The sequence below is a fragment of the Hyperolius riggenbachi genome, chromosome 12 (assembly GCF_040937935.1).
Source record: "Hyperolius riggenbachi isolate aHypRig1 chromosome 12, aHypRig1.pri, whole genome shotgun sequence".
NCBI lineage: Eukaryota > Metazoa > Chordata > Amphibia > Anura > Hyperoliidae > Hyperolius > Hyperolius riggenbachi.
Genome location: NC_090657.1, coordinates 229774947 through 229794745, shown reverse-complemented (window position 1 = coordinate 229794745; position 19799 = coordinate 229774947). Strand labels below are relative to the sequence as shown.

Below are 19799 nucleotides of genomic sequence, written 5' to 3'. Positions count from 1 at the left end.
CACTGTTAATGGTAGGGTTCTCAAACTTGACACAGTTGGTCACTGGGTGACTGGGATTAATATTCAGAAAAGTGGGTGGAGCTTAAAAAAAGACAATCAAAATTCATCTGTTGATTTTCAAGGGGAATATTAATATTGCTGCCATTCTTCCACTGTTAATGGCAAAAGCCTCAAACCTGGTACAGTTGGTCATTGGCTCACTGGGGTTCAAATTCAGAAAAGGGGGCAGAGACACAAACAGCCAATCAGATTTGTTTCATCTCACTGGGAAAATACACATTTTTGATGCCAAGGACCCATAAGATGACAAACTTGGTCACTGAGTTTCCAGGTTACAAAAAGTGGGTGGATCCAAAAACAAATTTCACTGGGAAAATATAAACTACAGCCATTCCTACACTGTCAGGGTTCTCAAACTTTGCCCAAGTGGTCATTGGGTGACTGAGATTAATATTCAGGGAAGTGGGTGGAGCCTTTACTAGACAATCAAAATTCACCTGTTGATTTTCAAGGAGAATATTTAAATTGCTGCAATTTTTACACTGTTATTAGCAGATGCCTCAAACCTTTTACAGTTGGTCATTGGGTGACTGAGGTTCAAATACTGGAGAGGGGAGGAGCCACAAACGGCCAATCAGATTTGTTTCATTTCTATGGGAATATACAATTTATTGATGCCAAAGACCCCAACGTTCCAAAACTTGGACATTGAGTGTTTGTGTGTTAGGGTTAGAAAAAGTTGGCATAGCCAACAGCAGCCAAATACATACCCGGGCAATGTTGGGTCATCAGATAGTATATATATATATATATATATATATATATATATATATATATATATATATATATATATATATATATATAAAATCGGACGTGTGTGTGCCTCGACCGGTTTCAATGAAACTTGGTATACAGATCCCTTGTTACTTGGGATGATATGAACCACTTCCACCCATAGCTACATTGACCACCAACCCCACAACTAACCTCAACCGAGCCCCCCCCACACACACACACACACAGCTGACCTTAACCTTTGCATCCAAATCTAGTCGTAACCAACAACTCCCACATGCCTAAGCTTAACCCCCTCCCAGGTAAAAATAATCCTGCTAATTTACATGCACCACCGCAGGCGCCCATCACCAGCAATGTAGGGAAACGTGAGCATCTGTTATTTGTAGCCATATTTTGCTTTGCAGACGGCCCGTTGCCTGTTATTTAGCAGGCGTCTGCATTTCCCCACATTGCTGGTAGTTCAATGGACTCCTACGGCAGTGCCCACATTTCTGCTGATTAGCGGGCGGCCATGTTTCCTGTTTCCTGAGGGGAGGGTGGGACTTCTACTAGTAATGACAGTTTATTGTGTATTAGTCTTCTAGAATGATTTCCTACAAGCATTCCACTGACCATTGTCTCTCTTTCCTTCCTCCAGGTGTGGATGTCACCTCCATTAGTTTGGTCCCTGCGGAGATAGCTGTGAGCGCGGGGTCACGCCTTGTGATCCCATGTCGCTTTCCTGTTAGACCGAACCAAAATAACGTGGAGATGGAGTGGGGGATGGTGCCTGAGAATGGGGGAGAGTACAGGGCTCTCCTTAACCTGAATGACGGCGCAGTGACCCATCATGACCCGCGTACCGCGGTGATGAGACGCCTGGTGAGATCCGGGAGCTGCTCCTTGGCAGTCAGTCCCATCACGACTGAGGACAGCGGCTTCTACAAGATCCACCTCCGCGTCGATGGTCACAATTATGAACCCGCTCCATCCGTATATGTCCGGGTCTCTGAGACTACAGGTAAGAGATATACAGCATGAACTGCTGACACTGCAGCACTGTTTATCATGATGGGGGAGAGAAAGCTGGGGATAATGTGGGGGAGTAGTGCAGAGCAACCAATCACAATATTTGTGTCAAAAATAAGGGTAACGTCTGATTGGTTGTTGCTTTTTGGTTTGTTTGTTTTTACGCTCAACAATGAGTCTTATAGTACATTGTATTTACATGTTGTATGTGGAGGTGGAGCTGGGTTGAGGGATGTCAAGCTGCTTATGTCCACTTTCCCATAATCCTCTGCAACCCTACATCTTCCACAGGTAGCCCTTCCACCTCTACTTTACTGCCCAGCTTTCTCTGTCTGCTTTGTGTGTAACACTAACTCCTCTCCCAGTGCAGTGAGGCCCCTTTCACACTGAATAGAATTCGCCTCTGTCCTGCGGGATTGAGACTTCACATTGGTCGGTTGCACATCTAATGCCTTGTTCTCTGCAACATGCTATATCTATCTTTCTTCTGTATATTTGTGTGTGTGTGCGTGCGTGTGTGTGTGTGTGTGCATGTGTGTTTGCGTATGTGTGTGTGTGTGTGTGTGCGCGTATGTGTGCATGTGTGTGTGCGTATGTGTGTGTGTGTGTGTGTGTGTGTGTGTACGTGAGTGTGCGTGTGTACGTGTGTGTGTGTACGTGTGTGTGTGTGTACGTGTGTGTGCGTGTGCGTGTGTGCGTGCATTCATGTGTGTGTGTGTGTGTACGTGTGTGTGTGTGTGTGTACAGTGTGTGTGTGTGTGTACGTGTGCGTGGGTGTGTGCGTGTGTGTGCGTGCATGCATGTGCAAGTGTGTGTGTGTGCGTGCATGCATGTGCGTGTGTGGGTGTGCGTGCATGCATGTGCGTGTGTGTGTGTGCGTGTGTGTGCATGTGCGTATGTGCGTCATTGAGTGACTGTGTGTCAAGGTTAAAAAAAAAGTGGGCGGAGCTAGTTGTTTATATATTTTCAGGGTGTAAGGATTCAGAAAAATTATAGCTCACTAAATGAAAAAAAATAGTTTTGGAGACACAATAATAGCTGCTAACATTGACTAAAAAGAAAAGTTGCTGATAAAATATGATTTTCTAACTTTGTTTTCCTTTGATGGAACTGGTATCATAACTCCTGTTTTTAAATTGTTTATTGCTGTCGTTGTTTCCATGGATTTTCTGCATCACCCACAACATGAAATGCAGATAAAAAAAGGCAGCTCTCTTAGCAGTGTGAAGAACCTCTGTGTGGCCTATACTCCTGCCTGAGCTCTTGTCATAGAGATCCAATCACTTCCTGGGATGCCACAGGTGACAGGAAGTGAGGGATATCTCCAGGGATGACACAGACAGCAATAAACAGCGTCACAGAGGTTCTAACTCTCCCCTATACTCTATAAAACTTAGAAAAAAAATCTATCTTTAGCTGCACTTCAAGTAAGCCAGGCAGAGGGCGCTGTAGGGAGATAGAGACATACGCTCTGCATTCAGGGGGCAGCTTCAGTGCTTTGTGTGCTGGGTTTGTGGTGTCCATAATGACCAATTTTCTATACAATGGAACGCTCTTAGAACTTGGTATTTATTCTGTTTTAGCGTTACACTGATCTAACCACACATATGTTGTTTTTTGTCTTGCAGAGGCCTCCCCTGTAACAGCTGGACCTGAAGAAGTAAAACAGAAAAGAAAATTGAGCAAGGTGACTACACCAGGTAGCAGGGCAACAACGCCAGTCAAAAGGAAGTCAACAATAGAAAACTTCCTCCAGGAGCTCTTCAAACTGCCTACTGATAAATGGAAGGCGGCACAGAAGATCTACCGGATCACGGCATTTTTCCTTTCACTCGTGTTACTGATAATTAACATAGGAGTGGGAATCTACCTATACAAAACTGCAAAGTACTACAAAAAGGATAACTTTGTGTTACTAGAGGAAGGACTTTCGAGAAAAAGCTCCTCTACATCATCATCAGAGGGTGACATCAGCCCTCTGCCACCTGCCTTTCCGGAGTATACTGCCATCAGGCACTCTCCTGTACCAAGAGCCACCCCAAAACCTGCAACTGCCAGCGTGATCCCCAAACAAAGTGACACGACTGTGCCATCAGGTGGCTCATCAGCTTCTTCATCAGAAGCATCAGATGACACTGCGACATCTACACCCAGTGTCACCTCTGCCACTAGTGTGCTATCAGTGAGCAGAGAAGAAGACCACCTGGCAAGCACCACATCTATGCCATCAGAAGGTCCAGCAGCTCCTCCGGCAGCCGTCACGCCTGTAAGGGTCCCTACAGGGTGCTCTGCAGCCATCATACCTGCAGGGCTGTCCGGCAGGAGCTATCCCGTCGTCGTCTTCTTGCATAAGCTGCCATGCAGGGAGGGACGACGCGACAGGTGTACATGTACACCAATCCAGGTGGTCTACCCTGCTACCAGCTCTTCACCGTCCTAGAGACTGACTAGAGACTATCACTAAAGCTCCGGGTGCTACAAAGGCAGAATAAACAATAAAAAAAACTAAAAATGTGCAAATGTCTCTTCCACTTTTTATCATATAGAGTAGGAGTAAGGTGTAATTAGATCTTGTGAAGCATCTATCATTTTCTAAAAGCGTAAATACAAGCGTTCTCCATACAGGAAAAGAAGGGGGAGATCCTCGGATGGTTTTATCACATCGGTGCCCCTGCTGAAGCCCCCCCCCCCCCTCCTTCCTAGGTTATTTCCGGCAATAGTGAGGAGACTCTGTCCAGCAGGTAGTGTTGCACGGTCTACCCCCGATCACAAATTTGAGTAAATCCGGCCACGGCAGTATCGAAATCCGGATACAACGTGATCGTGATCCGGATTTGAAACGGTATTCTGAATTCGATTTAGCCGTGATTGCCTGTAGAATCTGTGATCACGGCCGTGATCATGGATTTGACTTTAACGTTAATAGCAACGCCCCCGTACATGCTACAATCACCGAAATTGCATGGATTGTAAAGGTGAGAAGTGGCTACAATGTAAAAAAAAACAAAAATCAAAAAGAACTTTTAATTTTTGAGATAATCAATTTTTAAGTTTCAAATGAAACAAGTATTCGTGATTAAAACCTGCCAAAACCCGCCGACTTTAAAAGCAAAGCCTCCTTACATGCGAGAAACACCAAATTTGCCAGATATGTTAAGTAGGAGAGTGGGGACAAGGGTAACATTTTTTTTTCAAAAAGACCTTATAGTTTTTGAGAAAATTGATTTTAAAGTTTCAAAGGAAGTTTCATAGGATTTCATAGTAAACATTTAAATGCGGTAAACCCATTAACTGTCATTTACTGCATTTAAATGTAGCGAGCTTTTACAGACTCAGAATACATGGGAAGAGACACATCAAGACTATCTCAGTTCTGCACTAATGGTATCGCCAACATCAATGTTTCGGTTCACGAACGCAAACCTTCTGCAAACGTTTGCGAACAGGCGAACCGTGATAAGTTTCTTAAAATGTTCTAACACCTGGACAGTGGCGTGCCAGAGGGGGTTCCATGGCAAAAGTTACATCAAAAATTAGTTTATGCAAAGTCGTGTTTTAATCTCTAAAGGGCAGAAATCACATGACACTGCTACATTTGTGGGATAAAGTGCTAAAGAGTAGGCCTGGTTCACACTGACAGACAAAAGGCAGCAGAGGCCAGAACGTTGTTGGTATGGCATATACATTACATACAAAAATGGAAGTTTTTGTTTTTTTTTAAATGTTTGTTGCAGCCGCTGTAGCAGAGGCCAGAAGGATGTTGTCACGGTATATACATTACATACACAATTTTGGTATTTTTGAAGAAAAAAAAAACAACCAAAAAAAACGGTTGATGCAGCCGCTGTAGCAGAGGCCAGAACAATGTTGTTATGGCCTATACACTACATACAAAATGTATTTATTTGTTTGTTTGTTGCAGCTGCTGTCGCAGAGGCCAGAATGATGTTGTCATGGTATATACATTACATACAAAAATTCAGTGTTTTAAAAAGAAAATGTTTGTTGCAGCCGCTGTAGCAGAGACCAGAACAATTATGTCATGGCATATACATTACATACAAAGTCGAGGGGCACTTAGGCTTTCCACACCTCCCATGGCCACGGGTTTTCTTTCCCTGGAGTGACAAAATGGCTAGAAACGTCCCTGCATGGCGTCTCGGCGCCACTCAGTGAATGACGGCTCTCCCTGCACCGGCTAAATTCAGGGGTGGGGTTAAATACTATTCCCCCTCCGAATTGTAGCAACTCAGAGGGAGATGTAATTCAGGGTACGGCAGCCGCCAGAGAGGCGCGCAGCATAGCATTGCTGCTATGACGGCGCCCAGCTTTGGCGCGCGGTGCTCAACGCCACAATAACCTGATTTGGAAAATGTGGGTTAAATGTGAACAGACAGAGACTGTTTGCCAGGAACTGCTCACCTGGTGAACTGTTCTGCAATCCCTAAAAATAACTTCAAACCTCATTATCCACCTCTAGTTCCCATCTGTGCCGGTGATCTCTGATGTGCTGGGATCATCAGTGCACTACACAACATCTGGATGGATATTTAAGAACAACACAATGAAACTTGCATATTTGTTCTAGTTCAGTAATGCACCCGCAATCAGGGGCATAACTAGAAATCACTGGACCCCACTGCAAAACTTTGGATGGGGGCCCCTTTGCCCTCCCCCCCCCCCCCCCCTCCCCTTGCTTTGGAAGGAGACACCTCATTCTCTTGTTCCTACCACTGGCCAGTATACCCACGTTTTTTTAATTTGGGATACCCATAATTTTGGGCCCGTATGTGGGTACTCTTTTTATGTTTTTTATGATTTTATGGTTCATTTATCCTTAAAGTGTAATTGTCGGGCATAAAATCAAAAATCAATTCTTTATTTTTATCTGGTAAACAAGTAATAAGGATGCTAATCAGGCAATCCAAAAGTTAAAATCTCTATTACTTTTCTTGTTTATAAATGATCATTCCCCAGTTTACCTGACTCTTTATTTGGTACGTTGCCGCACAAAGGAAGTTGCAGGGCATGCTGGGTTGTCTCTTTTTTGCTCCTTTCTTTCCCCTCAGACTTAACTAACGTACAGAAGCAAAAAAGGACAACCCAGCATGCCCTGCAACTTCCTTTTTGTGTACCAAATTCTGTGTGTACCATATAAGAGTCAGGTAAACTGGGGAATGATCATCTATCAACAAGAAAAGTAATAGAGATTTTAACTTTGGGATTGCCTGGTTAGTATCCTTATTACTTGTTTACCAGATACAAATAAAGAATTAATTTTTGATTTTATGCCTGACAGTTACACTTTAATAAAGCTAACAACAGAAGAAAAAAGACAATCGAGAGCCCCCGATAGTGTATTACTGTTGTATAAATGGCATATAAGTGAAAGGACGATTGGAATTATACTCACAAGTCTGGGTTGCCGATATAGGGCAACCACTTCAATCGCAGACGAGGAGATTAGACCTGTCCTCGCTCAGGCTAAAAAGTCGCTCTCCGTAGAAAGAAAAAATGAGGGTGTCAACACCCATCCACCAGGTGGATCAAAATGTAGTATAATTTACAGAGGCGCCAATAGAGTAAAATAGTAGCAATTAAAATTCAAATAAAATATGTGGATGTTGAGGGTGGACTCGCACCACATAAAACACAAGTACTAATTTGCATATGATACCAAAAAATATTAATTTATTAGATACTGCCAATAAAAACAATTTGCAACGCGTTTCACGGTTCCCAAGCCCGCTTCATCAGGCAAAAAAAATTATATATGCAAGCAGGAACAACTGAAATATAAACACAAAACAAAATCCATATGTAACCAGCCAAAAGGATATAAAATGGTCATCATCAATCAGCATGAATTTAGCCACTCATGGTGGACATATATATATATATGTATATACAAGTAAACTCAAAATCAATTAAAGCTTAGTTTATCACATTCTATTACAATCGCTTTAAATACCTGTCATCTTAATATAGTAGTATGTGCGAACACTAGCTAGTATAAACAGTGATCATTTTGGTCCTAGATATATAAACAAATAAACTTATGAGCCGATGTATTCCCATATTATCATGATGAAATAAAGTTTTGTGTGTACCAAAATACATATAGAGTTGTCGGCACAATCCCCACATATATAGAAGGAGATTTGGACCGCTATAGAGACACAACGGTATTTGCCCCTGTCTATGCTAATAAGAGCATAGTGCCCTCAGTATAGTTGCATATTGTATGTGCTATCAGATGATAGGGACCGTATCGTTGCTGGTATAGGTGAAGAGGGAGCGAGAAGGGGAAAGACCAGGGGGGGGGGGGAAAGAGAATAAGAGTAGGAGGGTTAAATATAGTAATATAATTTAGGACTTACCAATATCCTTGTGTGGACGAGTGTGGCGCCTTTGCTGCCGGTTGGCGCCACACTCGTATCTAAATGTGCTTTGTGGGATGACGTTAAGGGAAGGGGGCGCGGCTTGTGGGCCGGGAAACACCGTGCTGCGCATACCGCCGTCAGAGCGGAAATGCGCTGACTGAGGGCAGGATGGTGCCGTCGCCATCTTTGTTGTGGGCATGTTGTTGGTATAGCATACCTGTCTTGCGCATTCTGCTAATCAGAGCGGAAGTGCGTCAGTATTGGGCAGATAACCTGGTAGCCCTCTTCATTATGGGCATACTATCAACATATGCATGCAATCTGCTCCCTGGGCTCTAAACGAGCGGAGGTGCGTCAGTTAAGATAAGGACGGCTGGGCTGCCCTCCAATCTAGGATGCTACCCTACCTGGGACGCAGGGTTTTGGAGCATCCCTTCTACCTTATTGGTATAAATTATATATCGTATAATAGAATTCATATGGACATCTATTCATTAGACATTAAACCCAAAAAGGGGGGGGGGGGAGGGACTCTGAATATAAATGTGATAAAGATAAAAATAAAAATAAAAATAAAAATAAAGATAAAAATAAAATAAAAATAAAAATAAAATTAAAGTTAAAATAGTGAAAAAAATGAAAAAAAGCGAAAACATTGAGTAACCAGCAATTGTCTAAAATTGTATCAAATATAATACCTGCACGCAACGAAAGGAATGACATCCCTTATATAATTATAAAAATTATATAAACATAGTAAAAATACAAAAATTACATAAAAGTACATAAAATATACAGAAGGATTCTTTATCTTAAAAAAAGTTTGTGCATAAATATACACGAATGCACAAACTAATATCCTTTGCAGGGAATAATTAAAAGAGAGCGAATGATGTGAGCCGTCTTGAGTGTTATATCTAGAAGCGGAACACACTGAAAATGTGGGGAGAGGGGGTTGTGGCTATGAATGGGTGGATATCACCCCATCCTATTGGTGTCTGATGTACAGAGGGAAGGGGAGGAGGGTTATGTGGAAGATGTGCCTGTGCAATCAGAAAGTCTTTTCTAGTTGTTCATTGAGTCCCAGGGGTATGAGTGTTTTTAATGTTTGGATCCAATATATCTCTCTATTTTTCAGTATTTGAATTGCATTCGGCCTCATGGGATTTATGGATTCCAACGCTATAAAGGAAAGCTTCGTCACGTCTCTACTGTGAGTCTGGTCAAAGTGTCTTGATAAGCTATGGGTGGCGAGCCCTTTCAGGATGTTCCGTTTATGTTGTCCTATTCTTTCCCTAAGGAATTGGCTAGTACGTCCTACGTATTGTACCTGACAAGGGCAAGTGGCAACATAAATCACAAACCTTGTGTCACAATCTATATGGTTGTGTATGGGGTAGATAGTGTTGTCACTGTAGGATACAATATGATCAGTGATAGTGACAAAGTTACATGCTAGACAACGTTTTCTGAGACAGGTGAAGGAACCTGTTGGTAGGCTCTCCACCTTACTTTTTGATTTCAGTTTACTAGGAGCCAATATACTCCGGAGGTTGGGCGCTCTCCGGAAAGTCATGATGGGCTTATTTGGGATGTGTTCCCGTAGGTAGGGGTCCTGTTGTAAAATTTCCCATCTATGGGTAAGGATATTTTTTATGGCCGTGTGTTGGACATTGTATTTGGTATGAACCGTAGTATATTATCCGATTTGGTATCTTGTGAACTGTATTGGGTCGTTTGTGGTACTCTGTGTTCTCTTACTTTATGTTTGGCATTCTGTATTAGTTTTTTCGGATATTTCCTTTCTTTGAATTTTTTGACCAGTATTTTTGATTGTGTTTCGTAATCCTGAATATCTGTACAATTTTTATAAATACGTTTGAATTGGTTATAGGGGGTATTGTTTGTCCAAGGTTTGTGGTGAAAACTGCTAAAATGAATGTAGCTATTAGAATCAACTGGTTTGAAATGTGTTTTAGTTTTGATGATGTTGTTGTTGTGGAATAGGACTAGATCAAGGAATTCCAAGGATGCGCTACTGTATTGTGATGTGAAAAAAAGTTTTGCCCTATTGGAGTTGAGGTACTTGACAAAGGATGGGATGAGTGAAGTATCTCCTTGCCATATAAATACTAAATCATCTATGTATCGCTTGTACATGATGATGTGATCTCGAAATGGATTATTGTTATGGATGTAGATGGTTTCCAATAGCCCCATGGCTAAATTGGCATAACTAGGCGCAAAGCTACTACCCATAGCTGTGCCCCCTATTTGTTGGTAGGTGGTATCCATAAAGGTAAAATAATTGTGTGTGAGTATGAACTCAACGCATTGTAATAAAAAGGTTTTTTGTTTTTGGGGCATATCTGGATCAGATTGCAGGTAAAATTGTGTGGCTTCAATACCAAACTCATGTGTTATGCTAGTGTAGAGCGCTGAGACATCGCATGTCAGCCAGGTGTAATCAGATTTCCATTCATAACCTCTCAATATGTCAATAAGGTGTTGCGAATCTCTCGTGTAGGACTCTAGTTTGCGTACGTGCTTTTGTAGAGGTTGATCCACGAATTTAGATAGGTTACTGGTTAAAGAATTAATTCCGGATATTATTGGTCTTCCTGGGGGATTGTGTAAGCATTTATGTATTTTAGGCAAATAGTAAAAATATGGCGTGGTGGGATATTCTGTAACTATAAAATTCCTTTCGTTTTTGGTGATTAATCCTTCCATAAAAGCTTCGTTAATGAAGGTTTTCAGCTCCATGTTATATATAGTGGTGGGGTCTTGTATAAGTGTGGTATAGCTGATGGGGTCCTGGAGTAGGCGGAGTGCCTCCTTTATGTAGTCTTTCCTATTGAGTATGACTATACCCCCTCCTTTATCCGCTGGTTTGATCACTAGGTTGGTATTGTTTTTTAAGTGACTAATAGCCGCTTTCTCGGATGGAGTAAGGTTGGATTGAAAGGTGGTGTGTTCGTGGCATAGTTTTTGTAAGTCTTCAAGGGCCAATGCATAAAATGTTTCTATGAAGTTTCCTTTAGATGCGGTTGGATAAAATCTGGATCTGGCTTTGAGGGAGGTTGTTATGCACTTCTCTAGGGTTAATTCTTGGTCATCAATTGTTACAATCGGTATACCTGGTTCCTGTGTCTGGATGATTTTAGTGGTTTTGTCTATCTTTTTTAATGCAAAATGTCTCCTTAAGGTTAATTTGCGTATGAAGGTATTTAAGTCAGCAAAAAAGTTCACTTAGTTGGGCCATGTTTGTGGGACAGAAGGATAAGCCTTTGCTAAGTAATTTTGTTTCGTTTTCCTTTAATATATGGTCGGAGAGATTGAAGATCGATTTGATCTCACAATCAGTGGGTGTAGTTATGTTTTGTTTCTTTTTCCCTTTTCCTTTTCCCCTTGATCCTCGTTTTCGGAATTTCTGTATGATCGTTTTCGGATACTTTTCGGTAGAAAGATGGTATGTGTTGCTTTTGGACTGGGAAGTTGTGTGTGTAATGAGTCCGGTGGGTGATTCGTGAGTGTAGGGGGAAGATCTAAAAAAGAATTCGATTGTTCGTTCGGGCTGTCTGGTACAGGGTTGGTGGAGGATGATGGATCCTGTTCTAATGTGCTATTGTTCGGCGTGTCAAGTAAGGATAAGGGGGTTGTGTCCTCTTGAGTGTTGTAAGTGCTGAATTGTGTGAGATTGGTTTCCTCCGTGTGCGAATCGGTGTTTATCCGGGGATTCTGAGGATTCGGCGTCACGTCCTCAGTGGTTTTGGTGGCAGGGTTCAGCATTGAGGTGGTCTGGGTGTTCGGTTGGGCAGTTTCCGTACAAGTAATGCTCCCTTCTGTGGTAGTACAAGTAGTCGGGGTGTGGGGTGTGGAGGTAAGACTTGATGGATTCATAGTATGTCTGAACAAGGTGGGGGGTGGTGGGCCTTTGGTAAAGTTGTATTTAGGAGAGTTTAGGGGGTAGATTATGGGTTGTATTATGTTCTTGTGTTGTGCCGTATTAGCCAATTGGTTAGTGATTTTTGGTAGGTTATTCTTCGTTTTTCGTGGTTTGTTGTTACTATTTTTAAAAATAGAGGGTATCGTGTTCTTGACAGTTGGTAAATTTGAAAAGACAAATTTATGTGAATGGGGTACAAAGGAAGTGCTTGTTGGGAGTGTGATGCCATGATTTTCCCCAGTTGTGGAGACTGGGGCTGTCTCTGGTATTGTTGGTTCCTGGGTTGCCGGGATGTTGATAGTCTCAATGGTTGTGTCTTTATTTTTTATGGCTGGGACAATGGGTATGGTACCAGTGGTCCCTATATTGCCTGTTTTTGGCAAGATAGGTGGTGGTGGATAATTCGGATATAAGAAGGGTGGCGGGGGAATGTGTAAGTTCATCAGTGGTGGGATATTCCCAGGTGTCGGTCTTGGTGTATGCCCCTCTTTGGGGTGTGACAATGGTTCTGGTTGTAATGAACGTGTAGGGGGGACCTTTGGTCTACGCTCTCTCTCTCTATGTTCCGCGTAAGCCAGTCTGTCCCTATTGAATTTGCTTAGTTTGTTGTCAGTGGTGTCATGTTCAAACTTTCTTACTCTCGTAATCAGATTGGACATAAAGGCTTGGTATTTCACACTATTGGCATGGGGAGCCAAAGTTTCTCTGCAGCCTGCTATGATAGGCTGTAGTTCCTCTATTAGGGAAGTCCGTTTTTTGATGATCCGTGTCATCATACCTTCAGAGCAGGTTTCGAGGTACTCGTACCAGTCTTCTGTAAACAGTGTGTCATTGGGGAATGCTGATAGTGTTTTAACTCTAATACCGTCGGGGGAAATTTTTTCCTCTATATATGTTTCTTGCATAGAGATGTCAGCTTGATTAAAAAACTCGTCTTTAAGAGCATTCTCTAATTTTTGGAAAATCGGTTTGAGATCAATTAGAGTATCTTTGTTAGTGATAGATATATCATGTGTGTTGACCGGTAGGCCAGGTGCAGGATGTCTTTTGAAGATTGCCAGAAGGTCTGTTCTATGCGTGTTTCGTTGTTCAATGAAGTTCATTCTCCTTGTATGGTGAAACTATTTTTGATTGTATGACGAAACTTATTCGGTTGTTGTTGGGGTCTGCAATCGATTACCCGTAGAACTTGTCCACGCGGAATATGTAACAACAGGAGAAAAAAGACAGTCGAGAGCCCCCGATAGTGTATTACTGTTGTATAAATGGCATATAAGTGAAAGGACGATTGGAATTATACTCACAAGTCTGGGTTGCCGATATAGGGCAACCACTTCAATCGCAGACGAGGAGATTAGACCTGTCCTCGCTCAGGCTAAAAAGTCGCTCTCCGTAGAAAGAAAAAATGAGGGTGTCAACACCAATCCACCAGGTGGATCAAAATGTAGTATAATTTACAGAGGCGCCAATAGAGTAAAAGTAGTAGCAATTAAAATTCAAATAAAATATGTGGATGTTGAGGGTGGACTCGCACCACATAAAACACAAGTACTAATTTGCATATGATACCAAAAAATATTAATTTATTAGATACTGCCAATAAAAACAATTTGCAACGCGTTTCACGGGTCCCAAGCCCGCTTCATCAGGCAAAAAAAATTATATATGCAAGCAGGAACAACTGAAATATAAACACAAAACAAAATCCATATGTAACCAGCCAAAAGGATATAAAATGGTCATCATCAATCAGCATGAATTTAGCCACTCATGGTGGACATATATATATATATGTATATACAAGTAAACTCAAAATCAATTAAAGCTTAGTTTATCACATTCTATTACAATCGCTTTAAATACCTGTCATCTTAATATAGTAGTATGTGCGAACACTAGCTAGTATAAACAGTGATCATTTTGGTCCTAGATATATAAACAAATAAACTTATGAGCCGATGTATTCCCATATTATCATGATGAAATAAAGTTTTGTGTGTACCAAAATACATATAGAGTTGTCGGCACAATCCCCACATATATAGAAGGAGATTTGGACCGCTATAGAGACACAACGGTATTTGCCCCTGTCTATGCTAATAAGAGCATAGTGCCCTCAGTATAGTTGCATATTGTATGTGCTATCAGATGATAGGGACCGTATCGTTGCTGGTATAGGTGAAGAGGGAGCGAGGAGGGGAAAGACAGGGGGGGGGGGAAGAGAATAAGAGTAGGAGGGTTAAATATAGTAATATAATTTAGGACTTACCAATATCCTTGTGTGGACGAGTGTGGCGCCTTTGCTGCCGGTTGGCGCCACACTCGTATCTAAATGTGCTTTGTGGGATGACGTTAAGGGAAGGGGGCGCGGCTTGTGGGCCGGGAAACACCGTGCTGCGCATACCGCCGTCAGAGCGGAAATGCGCTGACTGAGGGCAGGATGGTGCCGTCGCCATCTTTGTTGTGGGCATGTTGTTGGTATAGCATACCTGTCTTGCGCATTCTGCTAATCAGAGCGGAAGTGCGTCAGTATTGGGCAGATAACCTGGTAGCCCTCTTCATTATGGGCATACTATCAACATATGCATGCAATCTGCTCCCTGGGCTCTAAACGAGCGGAGGTGCGTCAGTTAAGATAAGGACGGCTGGGCTGCCCTCCAATCTAGGATGCTACCCTACCTGGGACGCAGGGTTTTGGAGCATCCCTTCTACCTTATTGGTATAAATTATATATCGTATAATAGAATTCATATGGACATCTATTCATTAGACATTAAACCCAAAAAGGGGGGGGGGAAGGGACTCTGAATATAAATGTGATAAAGATAAAAATAAAAATAAAAATAAAGATAAAAATAAAATAAAAATAAAAATAAAATTAAAGTTAAAATAGTGAAAAAAATGAAAAAAAGCGAAAACATTGAGTAACCAGCAATTGTCTAAAATTGTATCAAATATAATACCTGCACGCAACGAAAGGAATGACATCCCTTATATAATTATAAAAATTATATAAACATAGTAAAAATACAAAAATTACATAAAAGTACATAAAATATACAGAAGGATTCTTTATCTTAAAAAAAGTTTGTGCATAAATATACACGAATGCACAAACTAATATCCTTTGCAGGGAATAATTAAAAGAGAGCGAATGATGTGAGCCGTCTTGAGTGTTATATCTAGAAGCGGAACACACTGAAAATGTGGGGAGAGGGGGTTGTGGCTATGAATGGGTGGATATCACCCCATCCTATTGGTGTCTGATGTACAGAGGGAAGGGGAGGAGGGTTATGTGGAAGATGTGCCTGTGCAATCAGAAAGTCTTTTCTAGTTGTTCATTGAGTCCCAGGGGTATGAGTGTTTTTAATGTTTGGATCCAATATATCTCTCTATTTTTCAGTATTTGAATTGCATTCGGCCTCATGGGATTTATGGATTCCAACGCTATAAAGGAAAGCTTCGTCACGTCTCTACTGTGAGTCTGGTCAAAGTGTCTTGATAAGCTATGGGTGGCGAGCCCTTTCAGGATGTTCCGTTTATGTTGTCCTATTCTTTCCCTAAGGAATTGGCTAGTACGTCCTACGTATTGTACCTGACAAGGGCAAGTGGCAACATAAATCACAAACCTTGTGTCACAATCTATATGGTTGTGTATGGGGTAGATAGTGTTGTCACTGTAGGATACAATATGATCAGTGATAGTGACAAAGTTACATGCTAGACAACGTTTTCTGAGACAGGTGAAGGAACCTGTTGGTAGGCTCTCCACCTTACTTTTTGATTTCAGTTTACTAGGAGCCAATATACTCCGGAGGTTGGGCGCTCTCCGGAAAGTCATGATGGGCTTATTTGGGATGTGTTCCCGTAGGTAGGGGTCCTGTTGTAAAATTTCCCATCTATGGGTAAGGATATTTTTTATGGCCGTGTGTTGGACATTGTATTTGGTATGAACCGTAGTATATTATCCGATTTGGTATCTTGTGAACTGTATTGGGTCGTTTGTGGTACTCTGTGTTCTCTTACTTTATGTTTGGCATTCTGTATTAGTTTTTTCGGATATTTCCTTTCTTTGAATTTTTTGACCAGTATTTTTGATTGTGTTTCGTAATCCTGAATATCTGTACAATTTTTATAAATACGTTTGAATTGGTTATAGGGGGTATTGTTTGTCCAAGGTTTGTGGTGAAAACTGCTAAAATGAATGTAGCTATTAGAATCAACTGGTTTGAAATGTGTTTTAGTTTTGATGATGTTGTTGTTGTGGAATAGGACTAGATCAAGGAATTCCAAGGATGCGCTACTGTATTGTGATGTGAAAAAAAGTTTTGCCCTATTGGAGTTGAGGTACTTGACAAAGGATGGGATGAGTGAAGTATCTCCTTGCCATATAAATACTAAATCATCTATGTATCGCTTGTACATGATGATGTGATCTCGAAATGGATTATTGTTATGGATGTAGATGGTTTCCAATAGCCCCATGGCTAAATTGGCATAACTAGGCGCAAAGCTACTACCCATAGCTGTGCCCCCTATTTGTTGGTAGGTGGTATCCATAAAGGTAAAATAATTGTGTGTGAGTATGAACTCAACGCATTGTAATAAAAAGGTTTTTTGTTTTTGGGGCATATCTGGATCAGATTGCAGGTAAAATTGTGTGGCTTCAATACCAAACTCATGTGTTATGCTAGTGTAGAGCGCTGAGACATCGCATGTCAGCCAGGTGTAATCAGATTTCCATTCATAACCTCTCAATATGTCAATAAGGTGTTGCGAATCTCTCGTGTAGGACTCTAGTTTGCGTACGTGCTTTTGTAGAGGTTGATCCACGAATTTAGATAGGTTACTGGTTAAAGAATTAATTCCGGATATTATTGGTCTTCCTGGGGGATTGTGTAAGCATTTATGTATTTTAGGCAAATAGTAAAAATATGGCGTGGTGGGATATTCTGTAACTATAAAATTCCTTTCGTTTTTGGTGATTAATCCTTCCATAAAAGCTTCGTTAATGAAGGTTTTCAGCTCCATGTTATATATAGTGGTGGGGTCTTGTATAAGTGTGGTATAGCTGATGGGGTCCTGGAGTAGGCGGAGTGCCTCCTTTATGTAGTCTTTCCTATTGAGTATGACTATACCCCCTCCTTTATCCGCTGGTTTGATCACTAGGTTGGTATTGTTTTTTAAGTGACTAATAGCCGCTTTCTCGGATGGAGTAAGGTTGGATTGAAAGGTGGTGTGTTCGTGGCATAGTTTTTGTAAGTCTTCAAGGGCCAATGCATAAAATGTTTCTATGAAGTTTCCTTTAGATGCGGTTGGATAAAATCTGGATCTGGCTTTGAGGGAGGTTGTTATGCACTTCTCTAGGGTTAATTCTTGGTCATCAATTGTTACAATCGGTATACCTGGTTCCTGTGTCTGGATGATTTTAGTGGTTTTGTCTATCTTTTTTAATGCAAAATGTCTCCTTAAGGTTAATTTGCGTATGAAGGTATTTAAGTCAGCAAAAAAGTTCACTTAGTTGGGCCATGTTTGTGGGACAGAAGGATAAGCCTTTGCTAAGTAATTTTGTTTCGTTTTCCTTTAATATATGGTCGGAGAGATTGAAGATCGATTTGATCTCACAATCAGTGGGTGTAGTTATGTTTTGTTTCTTTTTCCCTTTTCCTTTTCCCCTTGATCCTCGTTTTCGGAATTTCTGTATGATCGTTTTCGGATACTTTTCGGTAGAAAGATGGTATGTGTTGCTTTTGGACTGGGAAGTTGTGTGTGTAATGAGTCCGGTGGGTGATTCGTGAGTGTAGGGGGAAGATCTAAAAAAGAATTCGATTGTTCGTTCGGGCTGTCTGGTACAGGGTTGGTGGAGGATGATGGATCCTGTTCTAATGTGCTATTGTTCGGCGTGTCAAGTAAGGATAAGGGGGTTGTGTCCTCTTGAGTGTTGTAAGTGCTGAATTGTGTGAGATTGGTTTCCTCCGTGTGCGAATCGGTGTTTATCCGGGGATTCTGAGGATTCGGCGTCACGTCCTCAGTGGTTTTGGTGGCAGGGTTCAGCATTGAGGTGGTCTGGGTGTTCGGTTGGGCAGTTTCCGTACAAGTAATGCTCCCTTCTGTGGTAGTACAAGTAGTCGGGGTGTGGGGTGTGGAGGTAAGACTTGATGGATTCATAGTATGTCTGAACAAGGTGGGGGGTGGTGGGCCTTTGGTAAAGTTGTATTTAGGAGAGTTTAGGGGGTAGATTATGGGTTGTATTATGTTCTTGTGTTGTGCCGTATTAGCCAATTGGTTAGTGATTTTTGGTAGGTTATTCTTCGTTTTTCGTGGTTTGTTGTTACTATTTTTAAAAATAGAGGGTATCGTGTTCTTGACAGTTGGTAAATTTGAAAAGACAAATTTATGTGAATGGGGTACAAAGGAAGTGCTTGTTGGGAGTGTGATGCCATGATTTTCCCCAGTTGTGGAGACTGGGGCTGTCTCTGGTATTGTTGGTTCCTGGGTTGCCGGGATGTTGATAGTCTCAATGGTTGTGTCTTTATTTTTTATGGCTGGGACAATGGGTATGGTACCAGTGGTCCCTATATTGCCTGTTTTTGGCAAGATAGGTGGTGGTGGATAATTCGGATATAAGAAGGGTGGCGGGGGAATGTGTAAGTTCATCAGTGGTGGGATATTCCCAGGTGTCGGTCTTGGTGTATGCCCCTCTTTGGGGTGTGACAATGGTTCTGGTTGTAATGAACGTGTAGGGGGGACCTTTGGTCTACGCTCTCTCTCTCTATGTTCCGCGTAAGCCAGTCTGTCCCTATTGAATTTGCTTAGTTTGTTGTCAGTGGTGTCATGTTCAAACTTTCTTACTCTCGTAATCAGATTGGACATAAAGGCTTGGTATTTCACACTATTGGCATGGGGAGCCAAAGTTTCTCTGCAGCCTGCTATGATAGGCTGTAGTTCCTCTATTAGGGAAGTCCGTTTTTTGATGATCCGTGTCATCATACCTTCAGAGCAGGTTTCGAGGTACTCGTACCAGTCTTCTGTAAACAGTGTGTCATTGGGGAATGCTGATAGTGTTTTAACTCTAATACCGTCGGGGGAAATTTTTTCCTCTATATATGTTTCTTGCATAGAGATGTCAGCTTGATTAAAAAACTCGTCTTTAAGAGCATTCTCTAATTTTTGGAAAATCGGTTTGAGATCAATTAGAGTATCTTTGTTAGTGATAGATATATCATGTGTGTTGACCGGTAGGCCAGGTGCAGGATGTCTTTTGAAGATTGCCAGAAGGTCTGTTCTATGCGTGTTTCGTTGTTCAATGAAGTTCATTCTCCTTGTATGGTGAAACTATTTTTGATTGTATGACGAAACTTATTCGGTTGTTGTTGGGGTCTGCAATCGATTACCCGTAGAACTTGTCCACGCGGAATATGTAACAACAGGAGAAAAAAGACAGTCGAGAGCCCCCGATAGTGTATTACTGTTGTATAAATGGCATATAAGTGAAAGGACGATTGGAATTATACTCACAAGTCTGGGTTGCCGATATAGGGCAACCACTTCAATCGCAGACGAGGAGATTAGACCTGTCCTCGCTCAGGCTAAAAAGTCGCTCTCCGTAGAAAGAAAAAATGAGGGTGTCAACACCCATCCACCAGGTGGATCAAAATGTA

At 41.6% G+C, this 19799-nt stretch overlaps 1 protein-coding gene across 1 annotated transcript in view; it reads left to right on the top strand.

Annotated features, from left to right (window-relative positions):
• LOC137541210 (uncharacterized) overlaps nucleotides 1–4309 on the top strand; it is a 54142-nt gene extending 49833 nt beyond the window's left edge. Inside the window, exons 3-4 of the mRNA XM_068262390.1 lie at nucleotides 1436–1798; nucleotides 3435–4309. Coding sequence (XP_068118491.1) covers nucleotides 1436–1798; nucleotides 3435–4246 — 1175 coding nt within the window. The 3' untranslated portion in view covers nucleotides 4247–4309. The remainder of the gene's footprint in view (nucleotides 1–1435; nucleotides 1799–3434) is intronic.
• The last annotated feature ends 15490 nt before the right edge of the window (nucleotides 4310–19799 follow it).